Raw genomic sequence first — 13,695 nt, 5'->3', positions numbered from 1 at the left:
GTAATTGAAGTACAACTTTACTATATCAAACTTTATTTGCCAGGCAAAAAATATCCATCTACAAAGAGTAGAACTTATAATACACCAACGTAAGTAAAATATAACGCCATCTAACTTTCTTTTCTGTCTAATATTTCATTCTGTAGCAAAAAAGTATCTTTCTCCCCCTGTTGCAAGAAAGAGGGTAAGTCCCTACAATTGAACAATTTTCTATTGTTTTTTTTTCTGACACTCTTTCCCTGTTTATAGCAAAACGTAGTTAAAAATTATGGTCGCCTTAGCTGTTCTGATCATTATGATACCACCGATGAGCTCAGGAATCATCTAGATAAAAAACATAATGAGTATTGGAACGAATCTTCTTGAATTTGTAAAAATAATAGTTTTTATTAGCACCCGAAGCAAGACCAGAAGTAGACACTAGCTTTGAAAGTCTTAAGAACGAAGACAAATGGACTCCCTCAACTGGTACAGTGGTAGAAGACCAATTATATGAATTTGGCAAGCTTCAAACTAGAGAGCATCCTTCTCAGTTTTTCATCTTTAATGTCAACAATTCTGAACTGTATATCAAACATGGAACATTCACGAGTGGTGAGAGTGAGGAAATAATGACTAATTATAACAACATAACATCACAACTGCCTGAAGATTTCAAACAATATTTGAACAAATTCAACTGCAAATCAACAGTAGACATAAGAAAAGCATTTTTACAAAAAGAAAGCTGGGAAGACAGTTACGATCAAGATAAACATTTCGATTTAGACTGGATCAAACAATCGATACATATGCTTTTACAAGAGTACACACTTGATAGCTTTGCAAATGATCACTCCGAGAATTGGTATAATATACACTTGTGGCGTATTATTGACAGGTGTATGGAAATCTTAAAGGTATCGAAATTATAAGGTAAACACCTTTTCATGCATTCCTATTTAATCTTTGTATCAATTGTCAAGCGTTTTAGAGGCGAGGGGGTATCGGTGGCGTCTGTTGTAATAAAAACCACCAAAAGAACTTTAGTAGACGTATACAACTCAGCTAGAAAAAATATGGGTCGACGATTTGATTTCCTAATAAGAGAAAATCACCCAAAAAGCACCACTAGTTTAGAGTATGGTGCGGCAGAGGTGGCTAAAAATTACGACTTAAACAGCAACAAAATGATAATCGAAGCTTGCCAAATTCATATAATTGGTCTGGATATAACTAAATAAGCAAATGACTTTGTAATCAATAACAATACTTATTATGGAAATCGGTAGATATTTTATTTGCGAATTTCTTAACCGTTTTAGCGTATGGAAGAAACTATAACGTGCCAAAAAAACACTTCCTTTTAATGATCTCCACGTTTTTTTTTAAAAAAAAAGCTCAGATACACAGAAGTTAAAAAGAACGAAAGTTGCCTGTCTTTTTAGATGCTTGGCAGCGATAATTCCCAAATACGGAATGTAGGCTAAGCATGCCTCGTTTCTATTTTATCTTTTTCGGGCAAGGAATCAAGAGACATGTTAAGAGTTTTTTTTAGAGAATAGTAACATAAACTTTGAGGTGTGACAACGGTCATTGTAAGTAATTTTTGTTCATCATCGTCGCAATGCATTTCTAAATACAGTATAGTCATAGACATACGGAATATTGTATATAGTGCTAATTTCCGAAGTATTCACATCATTGTAAAATTGAATATTATCTTAAAAAAGTCACATAAAACAATCATGATTCTCGGTTTAATTATTATATTTAAGGATTATTTGTGCAATAAATACAGAATAATTGTTGCCAAACAATAACAATAGCGTTTATTTTTTTAAAGAAAGGATAGGTAAAGAATTCATAAATAGATGCTTACACACTAAATGATTCTTAAATTAAAGTGGTTATATAGCTCTTCTGCCAAAGATTTTCGGTTTCTATCCCTGCATGAAGTAGGGACATGCATACATATTAGCACAAAGGATTAAAATATGGTGGTACAAATATATTAACAACTGTTTGTAGGACAAATAATGCATACAATTAGTTTTTGTATTAAGCTGTTTTTATTAAGATTAAAAATAAAAGTAATTATTTAGACAGACGGTTTGAAAGATTGCGCTTCACAAAAATAAGACGAACCACTTTCTTTCAAGATATAATGCACTGTTCATCGTGCCCTGCAGAGTTTTTCTTACTGTTATGTCTTTTTCTAATAAATTTTTCAATCAGAGTTTCATTCTCTACTGCAGCTACAGGTATAATTGGCGTTTTTTCCATTGCAATTGTATGCATCAACAAAGCAGGGTTTTCACACAAAGCTTTCTGCTCTTGTGGTGTAAGTCCTAATGCGCGAGAATATTTTCGGATACTTTCGGCTTGAGGATGGTTACTTATTGAGCTTAGACTTGTACGGGGTTCTCTCATACTGTTGCTTTTTATAGGCTTGGAGATATTGAATTCTGGTGGAATGTAGCCTCGTGTTATATTTATCGTATTATTACCGGTACTGCGATTGTAAATCTTTGCAGAAAATACCCACTACAACTAAAAATTAATATCACGAAACATTCTGTAAAACTTGATGCTTACATCGTATGATGGCTGTTGATCATTGACTCGAGGAGGACATGAGAACGCAGTTCTTTTGCAATCTTTATGACATACTAGAGAGCAAACTAAAGCAGTTTGAGTATCGACAAACTTACTATAATAATTTGACTTACCTTCACAAAATACGGATTCTTTTTCCATTACTTCACTGCACACTTTGCACTCGACAGCTATCCGGTTGAAGTTCAATACAGTATGTCAAGCTTCAAATAATTACAATTATTTACCTTTTCCAAAGGAAGTTTGAATAAATTGGTGACTATTTGCATCGTCAAAGGATGTTGAGGACGACGGTAATGTATTTGCATTTAAAGAATAATACTTTGTGTTCGCAGCGCTAGTCGTCTTTTTCTTGATATTACTTACATGTGCAGCTTCGTCTATCAGATGAAACGGTGTTGAATCAACATTGTTTACAGATTCTGTCTTTAAAATTAGACATGGTCCAATAAGAGTGTTGTAATATTATTTTACCTTTAGGTTTTTTGTTGCCAGGTGCCTTCTTCTGGTTTTTTTTTATCCACTCATGCTGCTGTAATTCTTTACTTGAAGATCTTTGGTTTGGATCCTTCTGAAAACAGCATAAGAGAAAATCTTTCATATCTTGAGATATACTCTCAGGCAAAGGAGGGTATTCATCTTCTACAATACGAAACATAGCAGACATGGCAAGCAAATCGCCATATGGCGGTTTCCCAGTTACTAACTCTACCAATGTACATCCCAAGGACCATATGTCAGATTTTGTTGTCGCCCCTTTTAATTCAATAACTTCAGGTGCCACTGATGAAATAAAGTTAGTGGATGACTTCCAAAATGCAAAATAGAATTAAATAGAATAGACTTAATTTTTTGGGTTGTGTAACGTGGAATTAACCTTAAATTTCACCGCTTAAATTTTTGAAGTTAATTCGACCACCCTACCCCCCCGAATTAAAAAAAATTAACAAAAAAATCATCTTTCTATTAAATAATTTATTTCTGATAAACGCTAATAACATTCAGATAATAAATATAAGATCTATGAATAATATTTATCAAAACAGTTTATTTATTTGGCTCTTTTACGCTTCTGAGAACCGTCTTTTTTGCCCTTTCAGGAGAAGTAACAGTGAGTTGCTACTGTGCATATAAAACTGATGGGTTTTAGTGCGAACGGAAGGAGCATCATTGATAATAGTTAAACTATCTTGGTTACCGGTGTCTGGATGTATTCAAACATCATTGTCATCTGATAATATAGCTGTTTAGGTAGAGTTTTGCATATATGGTACGGGTCAAAAAAGTTAATTCTATTTTCAGTGTTTTGGAACAGAAGTAAAATTAACTCGGAAAATCAAATTTCCGAAGTTAATTCTATTCTATTTAATTCTATTTTGTATTTTGGAAGTCATCCAGTATCTTTACTAAAAAAGAAAAAGAGAAAAATTCACTTTACTCCAATTGGGTGTTCCAGAAATGGAATCTGCATCTACAGCTTTTATTTTAAGGTTGAGTGACACACCAAAATCAGTCAATTTGACATCACCTGTCTTGGTTGTCAAGATGTTTGCCGCTTTTAAGTCACAATGAACAACTTCATTATCATGTAGGTATTCCAAACCCCTCAAAATTTTTATACAAAAGGAAGCAACGAGTTTCTCGGGAAATGCACCAAATGCTTTTAAAGTTGACATGAGGGATCCGTTTTCTGCATATCTATAAATAATTGATTATTAAAACCGTGCATACATAGATTATGCATAGACTTACTCAAGAACAATGTTTAAGTATTGCTTTGTTGGTATAAACCCAATATATTTGACAACATTTGTGTGCGTCAATGTCTTTAATATGTTTACTTCTTTCTGTAAAATAAGGTTAAATAATGCCGCAAAACGAGCTTTGTCGAACACTTACAATTATTTCTTGATAAAGATCGTCATTTTCAAGCTTCACTCTCTTTACAGCAACCACTTCTCCAGTGGAAAGATCAAGTGTTCTATAGACTGAACCGAATTGACCTTTGCCAATGCAGTTTCCTAATTGCTATTTTTAGAAAAGTTAGCCCACATTATGTATACAATGCACAATTCACATTACATAGGTGGTAATTGTATTTCCTGCTTCATCTTCGAGGGCAATCTTTCCATTAGCAATAGTGATACCTTCTTCTTCTTCTCCGTGCGGCCTATCTTCTGGAACACTTTTTGTAGAGTTCTTTCTAGGTGTCATTGGCATAGGAGGTGTCATAGGCGTGTTTGTAGATGTTGACGAACATGATGAAGTGGTCGAACAAATAGAATTAGATCTTCCCTCTTTAGTCTTTCTTCCTGATGTACCTGAAGGAGGGCGTAGTGGAGACTTTGGAGGCCTATTATTTAAATCAAATGATGTGTCTTTGGTATTCACAATTAACGGTTTATCCTGTTTGCTTGAAAAAATCTCTCGTATATCTCTATGGGCTCCTATTTGAACTCCTTTTAGTTAAAATGTAGCAAGTGTAAATTCAAGTTTTTTTTTCTTGCTACCTTGATCCTCTTTCTCCCTATTGAGGGATGTAGTGTTTAAAGAAGAAAATTCAGCTAATGTCAGAATTGTATTGATTACCTGTTTGGAAGATCAGCATAAATTCCACTAAATATTCGTAAATCTTACCGCAGACATGTCTTTTGCTCCATGTAGATCGTTGGCTTCAAACAATCTTGGCTCATCCATACCAAGCTATAATATGTGATTGGTTTTTTAATAATTTTTCCTCCTCAATTTGTTAATAGACCGTACCTGCCGTACCCCTTGCAAAAACCGCGTAATATTATCCATCTAAAATAGTAAGTTATTGTTGGCTATAATGAAATTGAATCGAGGAGCTTACTTGAATAAATGAAAAATCCTTTTTTTGAGCTACCATTTTTATGGTTCCAGGTCGTATATGATTTACTAGGCTGAGTTATTGAAAAAGATAATTTATCAATATACAAAACATTAGCATAAATCACATATATTTGCTACCCACTTGCATAATGCTACACCATCTTTCAACTCCTGCTGTAAGCTGCCCAGATGTATATTTAAATTGAGAGTTTTATTCAAATAATCTATCGCAAGCTGCTCTTCTAACTTTGATTGCTCTAGTTTGATTCTGTCCAATAAATTTGTACTACTTTTAGCTTTTGTTAAATGAGGAGCGTTGTATGAAGCCGTAGTGGTTGATGACATGATTGACAGGGCGTAGTATTAAATAATTGTGTATAGAACCGAATACGTAAATGTTATATATATAAAAAAGAAAAGGAAGGGAATAGAGCCAGGAAAAGGAGTGCAATTATATAACATACAAGAAATAGGAGAAGAGGCGAAACCAGCGCACGAGCCTTTCCAAAACGAAAACTTAAATCAATAAAATTCAGTCGTCACATTCTCTAATAACAACACAAGCAACACTTTCCAAGCAGCAAACTGCATCACTGTCTAAAAGTTTTATTTAAAAAAGATGGAAGACGTAGTGTGGTAAAGTGTGGTGAAAATCAGCCTTGGTATTTACTGATGCTAGTATAAAAAACAGGAAATCCTTCTTGTAATATTATGTCTAGATATGGTAGTCGTGAGCGCCAACAGGATGTCACGAGACATGAGTTTCTGGGATAGATGTTTTTACATTTAAAAGAGCTAAAGTTAATCCTGTGTTTTGACGGAATAACTAGTTTTGGAAAAAAAATTACACTGTTGCTTTTATCCATATTGCACACTCGGGTGTATTTTCCTTACATCTCTTGCTTTTAGTTTCCTTCATATCAAAAAAAGCCTTTATGTCTCAAGCTGGCATCTGTTTCTTGATCGTCAATTAGCATTATCAGTTTGGGTTTTGACTGATTTTTACATGTCCACGTTAGATAAAAATGGTAGAAATTCATTAAACAGAGCTTTATTTAGGTATACCTTCAGTTATTTTAGAGCTATAGAAACTTCTGAGATCTCCACGATATTGACACTGACTGGTATAGATGCGGCGAGAATTCGAACAATTTTTCAAAGGTTCTTGTGACATGAGAACTTTTATGTCACTCACCCTTTTCCCATTGGTGCATACTTTTTATTTATTTTACAAACACTTCACACTAGCTTTTCTATATCTGTCCCGAAACAAAGCTGACTTCTCTAAGCGCAAACATTTAGCTAAATATATTATTTCGGACAAGTTATAGGTATAGTTCATTGAATCAGACACGGGTTCTTGTAGGCTAAATCTAAAAACGTCTTCATTTCTAATAGTCAAATTATTTTTGAGAATTTTGTCCATACTGATTGTGCAAGTTCTTAATGACTGCTACGCCGAATGAGTTGGGGGTGATTAGTTGGTTGATATATCAAGCTTTACGCTCATTAAAATATTGCTAAACTCGATTCTACCAAGATGTTACTTTATGTAATCTTGGTTTCTGCAGAAAGGGTTTTGTTCTTGCAATCCCTAATAGGAAACCTGTATTACAATTAGAGAGTTTGGCTGTCGCAGTAAGAATACCACCAGGGAGAATTGTTTCAGACATTTCTTAAGCTTTTAATCTATCAAGTAGATGCCGGCTCATGCTCGATTCTTTAATCGCATTGACTTTGCCCCGTATTCTGGATTCTAATGTATCATGCATAGGTCGTGCAAAATTGGAAATCATAGTTCCACCAGATGCTGATGTAACATGAGGTCGCTTTATTATGTAGTAGTAGATTCTCACCAGGATTTAGGCGTTTTTGAGTATTTAAAGGGAGTAATTTTGATAAATTCGGCATTGTTAAAATCGTTATTGGCCTTAGTTTTTATTCTAAGGCTGTTTAAATCAGATACTGAATCTACCCAAGGTGAAAGATTTAAAATCGTAACAACAGAACCATATGAGACTTATTCTGTACTTGTAGCAGGGAAGCAAACACTTTTAGTTGCTTATTCCATTATTTTATCGGGACATTGCATTTGTGGGCCCATTTACAGATATTCGGGGTTTAAATTGGATCAATGAAACATACGATGGAGCACTATTATCGTTTTCCTTAACATCCTTTATAACATAAAAAATGGCACCTTTTTACGCAGTAAAGTCTGATAATGTCCTCAAGAGAGTTGAAGGTACTAACAGAATGGATGGATAGATAGATGGATTGATTGATTAATTTTGTTACTTGTAGAACTCCAAAGTGTTGGACAAGATGAAGCTGCATTACAAGCTCTTCATGATGTAGTTCTCTCAAAGCGTTCTCGCAGTAATCCTATTACTGTTATGGAACCCATCATGCTTAAGTATGTTGAGCTTTGTGTTGAACTCAAGAAGGGAAAGATGGTTAAGGAAGGTCTCCATCAATACCGTAACATTGCTCAAAACACCAGTGTTAACTCTATTGAGGTAATAATTGGATTCAACATTTTAAGATTCAACTTTTCAGATTCAACATTTTTCAAGCTCAACTAATGTAAACTTTATTTTGATAGACCATCATCAACAAGATGCTCAGTCTTGCTGAAGAGAAGGTCGCTGAAGCTCGTGCTAAGGCCGATAAGATCGCTGTCGATGTCGAAGATTTAGAAGCTTCAGAGACACCTGAGTCCATCATGCTCAGCACCGTTTCCGGTGATCAATCTAAAGATCGTACTGATCGTGCCGTCGTTACACCTTGGTTAAAGTTCTTGTGGGAAGCATATCGTACTGTTTTGGATATCATGAGAAACAACTCTCGTTTAGAAAGTCTTTACAACTCTGTCACCTTAAAGGCATTCCAATTTTGTTTGACCTATGATCGTAAGACTGAATTCCGTCGTCTTTGTGAAATTCTTCGTAACCATTTCCTCAACGTCGCTAAATATTCTCACCAACCTCATGCCGTCAACTTGAACGATCCCGAGACTCTTCAACAATATTTGGAATCTCGTTTTGCTCAATTAAACGCAGCTGCCGAATTAGAATTATGGCAAGAAGCTTTCAAGTCTGTTGAGGATATTCATACCCTCTTGACTACCAGCAAGCGTCCTCCTAAGCCTGTTATGATGGCCAACTACTACGAAAAGTTGACCAAGATTTTCATGGTTTCTGACGATTACCTCTTCCATTCTGCTGCTTGGAACAGATTCTCTGCCATTGAACGTGCTGTTAACAAGAACTTAACTGACAACCAACAATCACACATGGCCTCTGTTGTCCTTTTGTCCGCTCTTGCCATTCCTATCATCACCACCACCAAGACTCGTCCTGGATATGTTGAAGCTGATGAATACCGTGTCCAAAAGTTGAACCGTCTTTCTATGCTTATGGGATTAAACGCCCATCCTACCCGTACCGGTTTATTAAAGGAAGCACTCAACAAGAACATTTTGTCTCGTGTTCGTCCTGAAATTCGTGACTTATACAACATTCTCGAAGTTCAATTCCACCCTCTTTCCATCTGTAAAAAGATCAACCCCATCATGAGCAAGTTGTCTGAAGATAAGGATTTAGCCAAATATGTTCGTCCTCTTCACCAAGTTATCTTGACTCGTCTTTTACAACAATTGTCTCAAGTTTATACTACCGTCAAACTCGATTTTGTTTTGAACTTGGCATCTTTCCCCGCTCCTTTCAACTACGATGCTGCTACTATTGAAAAGTTCATCATGAATGGTTGCAAGCGTGGAGAATTAAATATCCGTATTGATCATGCTTCTCAAAGTTTGATCTTCGAGACCGATTTGTTTGCTCCTCCTAAAGATACCGTTACCGAAGGTATTCAATTACAATCATCACCCGCTGACTTAATGCGCACACAATTGTCTCGTCTTGGTGTCAGTATTCATGCTGTTGTCCAAATGATTGATCCCTCTGTCAAGGAAAATGCCGAAAAGGCTAAGCAACTCGTTGTTCAACGTGCTCTTGCTGGAGCTGAAAAAGAACACAAGCAAGCTTTGGCCCGTAAGGTTATTATTGAACGTCGTAAGGAAATTATCGAAGCCGAAATCACTGCCAAGGAAAAGGCAATTGCCCAAGAAAAGGCTGCTGCTGCCGCAAAGAAGGCCGAAGCTGAGAAGAAGCGTGTCGAAGAAGATATGAAGCGTCGTGAAGAAGAACGTATCAAGCGTATCCAAGATGAGGTCCAACGTGATCAAGCTAAGCGAATTGCCGAAGAAATTTCTTCCAAGACTGGTCTTCAATTGAAGCCCGAAGAAATTGAACAATCTGATGTCACAACTCTCTTAAACCTTAAGGTGTCTCGTCTCCAAACCGAACAAAAAGAATTAAGCGACCGTCTTAAGCAAATCTCCAAGCGTATCGATCATACCGAACGTGCATTTAGACAAGAAGAAATTCCCCTCTTAGAAAAGGATTATGAGGTTCAACAAAAGACCGATAAGGCATTCTACGAAGCCGCAAAGAAGGCTGAACTTGCTGCCTCTAAGGCACAATTCGAAGAAAACATGAAGCTTAAGGCTCGTCTTTCTCGTATTCTCGGTGATTATAAAACTTACAAGAGTAAGATCGAACAAGAACGTAAGGCTGCTACCGATGCTAAGCGTAAGGCTGCTGATGAGGCTATTGCTAAGGAGAAGGCCGAAAGAATTGCTCTCTGGCGTGAAAAGAGAGAGAAGCTCCTCAAGCTCCGTGAACAAGAAGAAATTGAAGAACGTCGCCGTGAGCAAGAAGAACGCGAAAGACGTGAAGCTGAGGAACGCGAGAAGGCCGAAAAGGAGGCCCGTATTGCTAAGGAGAAGGAAGCCTATGCTGAACAACAAAAGAAGAACGACGAAATCGCTAGAAAGATTGCTGAACGTGAGGCTGAGATTGAACGTAAATTACAAGCCAGCAAGGCCACACCTCCTCCTGCCAAGGCAGCTTACACTCCCCCTGGTATGCGTACAAGTGAAGCTCCCTCTGCTGGTGGATGGAGAAGTCGTGCTGCCGCTGCCGCTGCTGCCCCCGCTCCTGCTAGCGGTGTTGCTGCTGCCGATAGAGAAGCACCCGCCTCTACCGGTGGATGGAGAGGTCGTGAAGCATCTCGTGCCCCCGCTACTCCTGAGCGTTCCGAAAACTCTGGTGCCTGGCGTAGTGTTACTCGTCCTACCAGCGAACGTCGCCCTGAAGAACGTCTTCCTCGTCGTGAAGGTGGTTTCGGCGGTGAACGTCGTGAAGGTGGTTTCGGTGGTGAACGTCGTGAAGGTGGTTTTGGTGGTGAACGTCGCGAAGGTGGTTTTGGTGGCGAACGTCGTGAAGGTGGCTTCGGCGGCGAACGTCGTGGTGATAGCGATCGTTACCCTCGTCGTGAGGGTGGTTTTGAACGTCGTGACGGAGCTCCTCCCGCTCGCGGTGGTGCCACTGGTGGAAGAGGTGGTGCCGGTGCCGGATCTGCTGGCAGCGAAAGACGTTGGTAAATTTATCTATAGTCTACCATTCTCCCTTAAAAAAGTGAACCTTTTTTGTTCCAATAATCAAATAATTTTAAGCTAAATAAAAATTTAAATTACATATATCACTATTCCATTTATAAATAAAGGAGATATTATAGGAGCAGTGTACATTGATTAGTCTTTTCAAATAGAAGAATAAAAAACCGGGATAGCTAATTTACAGATACGTCAATGGATGAACTAAAATAGTGTTGCATAATAAGGGGTTCTGTCAAGTACAGTCTGATCCCAATAAAGCAGCTGTAATTTAGTATAGGCAATACGAATTTATAATAAGCATTCTATTAGGGATTTTAAGCATGCCATTACGCCGCGATCTCGATATAAAGAGCTATCACATGTAACGTCATTGCAAAAAAATGACTACAGGGAGGTAATATGATTAACTTTAAAAGGAAATTGTTTTATTGACGAGTGTTATTAAAAAGAACCTGCAGGATTATGGAATCTGGATTCTCTTGTATAAATACAAACACATGTAGTAATTTTTTCTTTGTTCTACGACGCTGTCTGTAATTTGCAGTAGCGTGATTGTTTTAACAATGAAAATCAATGATCTGCAGTGTTACAAAGTGCATTACAATAACGAAAACTTTTCGTGTTGTGTATTCACGAAAATAACTGTTATTTCTTACCCCTATTTTTTCTATATATGTGTTGTTTCCCCTTTTTACAGCATGGGATGTAAACTTAGAAGAATACATACCGCCAGAGTGTGAATTATTTTTAAGTCTTCATTTTCATGCAGTCAGCTGATAAAGGTTACTACGCAAAAAAAGGCTTCACAATAGGTAAATGACGAAATATACAACCAAAAAGTGCAGAAAGGGTCCTTGACATCTTGAATGCGAAATTGGTATACATGTCACAAGCCGCCTAGTTCAGAAATCAACACTGGCGGACTAAATACGATATTTCATTATTCTTACAAACTAAAATATTATACAAGTCAATACTCTCCTTACAGAAAAAAAAAAAAAGTAAATAAATAAATAATAAAGAAGACCCCCAATAGAATGATGTATAACAAGCTTCTTGACATCTCTATTATCGCTCCCCTTTTGTCAAATGTTTCTTTAAAGTTCTTTCTCCTCTTCTAGACAGAAACAGAATAACATTGGTTTTGTTTCTTCTGCTTGTTTGTCTTGCTTAATTAACAAATAATGTAGCATTAATGGAAAGAAACAATTACGTTTTTACTATCAAGTGTACATACTATTAAATATGATTGGTGTGCATATTCAAAAGTATAGTTACAATGCGTTTCTATGGTACTCCTATATATTTTTTGTATTTTTTTTTTTTTTTTTTTTTTTTTTTTGCCCCTTTAACTCTTTTTGATTCGGACCCCTCAACATTCCTAATTCATTCAATAGAATAAAAAAGTTACCAACACGCTTATATAAAGCGAGTAAAAATTATTTCTAATTTTTTCTTTCTTTTTCTCTTTCTTGACAATCTGTCTTCTTTTTTTTTTTTGTATATATATATCATGTCTCCTATAATTAACAGCACCTTAGATGAAGATGAATTCGATGATTATCATGAAGAACGCAAGTCTTCCGTATCTTCTAGCAACTTCAATCCCAATTTCTACAATCCATTTGAAATTAAGCATCGTAGACGTACCTCACGTGGACAGTTCAAAATACTTGAAAAGGCATTCATTGACAATCCCAAGCCTAATGCCAAAACAAGACAAGAATTGGCCGACAGTTTATCAATGACTCCGCGTGGTGTCCAGGTTTGGTTCCAAAACCGACGTGCAAAAGCCAAGCAGCAACTAGAAAATAAAAAATCTCATGACAACATAATTGATGACCTTCAAGTATCTTCACCCGTTGTATTATCATCATCAGGTATGGCCCATAGCAGATCACAATCTTCTTCTTCTTCTTCAACCTCGTATTCAGTCAATCACGTGACCCTTTCACCTTCTGTATTACCTGTACCTGTACCATCTCATAAACATAATCAAGCATGGTTTAGTGATGCTGCATCAACCGTAACAGAGGAAATAGTTTCCTCTTCACCTTTGTTATTGACACCCCCTCAACAAAAACAACAAGATGACTATTGCTGGTGGATTGATGATGTATCTGGTATCATTAGCGGTCAGCCGACACTTTTCAATGCACCAACAGATACTGATCCTTTTACTTCTGCAGCAACAGAAGATCATCCATTGGACGCATGGGCTTACATTAATAGTCTTCAAACTAACACCAATGCCAATCACAGTTCTTTTTTACATGCACATAATCGAAACGTAGCTAACTGGATTTCCTCAACCAAAGAAGCCTGTAGTGATAATAACGTATTAGTCATGTTGGAGCACCAGAAAAGACAGCCGCTTATCGAGCAAAACGACCAAGTAAATACATAGAAATTGCATCAGATATTTGCACAATTAACTAATGTAAAATTGAACTAGATTATGCGACGCTTTTCCGAGCCATCTGAAATGGTAAACTCCTATTATAACATCAACTTATAATCAACTCTCTTACAAGACCTTATGCCTTTATTTATGACTATGCTTTACTTTTTTTTCTTCTTCCCCTCTCCCCTATCTTTTATGACCCGGCCGGGTGAACCTTATGAATTCTTTTATTACCAAGCAAATTATTTATTCCCATTTTTTTTTTAGTTCAATCTCTGCTATTTTCCTATTCTGTACCATCGTCTTTTTTTTTTCT

The 13,695-nt window shown here is 36.7% G+C and overlaps 4 protein-coding genes across 4 annotated transcripts; 3 read left to right on the top strand and 1 right to left on the bottom strand.

The window, feature by feature from the left end:
* Positions 1-467: 467 nt before the first annotated feature.
* Positions 468-1,223, top strand: EV154DRAFT_409819 (uncharacterized protein; the record flags this gene model as incomplete). Its single annotated transcript, XM_051595363.1, has 2 exons — positions 468-805; positions 974-1,223. Coding segments are annotated over 2 exons (588 nt in total), but the record flags the coding sequence as incomplete, so codon positions are not given.
* A 1,309-nt stretch (positions 1,224-2,532) lies between these two features.
* Positions 2,533-4,626, bottom strand: EV154DRAFT_409911 (kinase-like domain-containing protein; the record flags this gene model as incomplete). Its single annotated transcript, XM_051595370.1, has 7 exons — positions 2,533-2,663; positions 2,712-2,768; positions 2,826-2,959; positions 3,039-3,381; positions 4,037-4,296; positions 4,351-4,445; positions 4,498-4,626. Coding segments are annotated over 7 exons (1,149 nt in total), but the record flags the coding sequence as incomplete, so codon positions are not given.
* A 2,989-nt stretch (positions 4,627-7,615) lies between these two features.
* Positions 7,616-11,104, top strand: EV154DRAFT_597758 (uncharacterized protein). Its single transcript, XM_051607008.1, has 3 exons — positions 7,616-7,696; positions 7,756-7,970; positions 8,057-11,104. The coding sequence occupies exons 1-3, from the start codon at positions 7,645-7,647 to the stop codon at positions 10,958-10,960; spliced, it is 3,171 nt and encodes a 1,056-aa protein (XP_051463821.1). The 5' UTR covers positions 7,616-7,644; the 3' UTR covers positions 10,961-11,104.
* Positions 11,105-12,475: 1,371 nt separating this feature from the next.
* On the top strand, positions 12,476-13,649 carry EV154DRAFT_546796 (homeobox domain-containing protein). The gene is made up of 2 exons (XM_051604713.1): positions 12,476-13,370; positions 13,431-13,649. The coding sequence occupies exons 1-2, from the start codon at positions 12,489-12,491 to the stop codon at positions 13,491-13,493; spliced, it is 945 nt and encodes a 314-aa protein (XP_051463820.1). The 5' UTR covers positions 12,476-12,488; the 3' UTR covers positions 13,494-13,649.
* Positions 13,650-13,695: the final 46 nt, after the last annotated feature.

This window comes from Mucor mucedo (assembly GCF_025094135.1).
Source record: "Mucor mucedo strain NRRL 3635 chromosome Unknown EV154scaffold_1, whole genome shotgun sequence".
Taxonomy (NCBI): Eukaryota; Fungi; Mucoromycota; class Mucoromycetes; order Mucorales; family Mucoraceae; genus Mucor; species Mucor mucedo.
Note: the sequence above shows the minus strand (reverse complement) of the source record. Positions and strands in the feature narration are given on the sequence as shown.

What these genes read in the sequence shown, in the direction of transcription:
- EV154DRAFT_546796 (XM_051604713.1), top strand. Translation starts at nt 12,489, where the DNA reads ATGTCTCCTATAATTAACAGCACCTTAGATGAAGATGAATTCGATGAT. An exon ending in TTATCGAGCAAAACGACCAA is followed by an intron (nt 13,371 to 13,430) that starts GTAAATACATAG and finishes AAATTGAACTAG; the next exon opens with ATTATGCGACGCTTTTCCGA.
- EV154DRAFT_597758 (XM_051607008.1), top strand. Translation starts at nt 7,645, where the DNA reads ATGGCACCTTTTTACGCAGTAAAGTCTGATAATGTCCTCAAGAGAGTT. An exon ending in TGTCCTCAAGAGAGTTGAAG is followed by an intron (nt 7,697 to 7,755) that starts GTACTAACAGAA and finishes TGTTACTTGTAG; the next exon opens with AACTCCAAAGTGTTGGACAA. An exon ending in CCAGTGTTAACTCTATTGAG is followed by an intron (nt 7,971 to 8,056) that starts GTAATAATTGGA and finishes TTATTTTGATAG; the next exon opens with ACCATCATCAACAAGATGCT.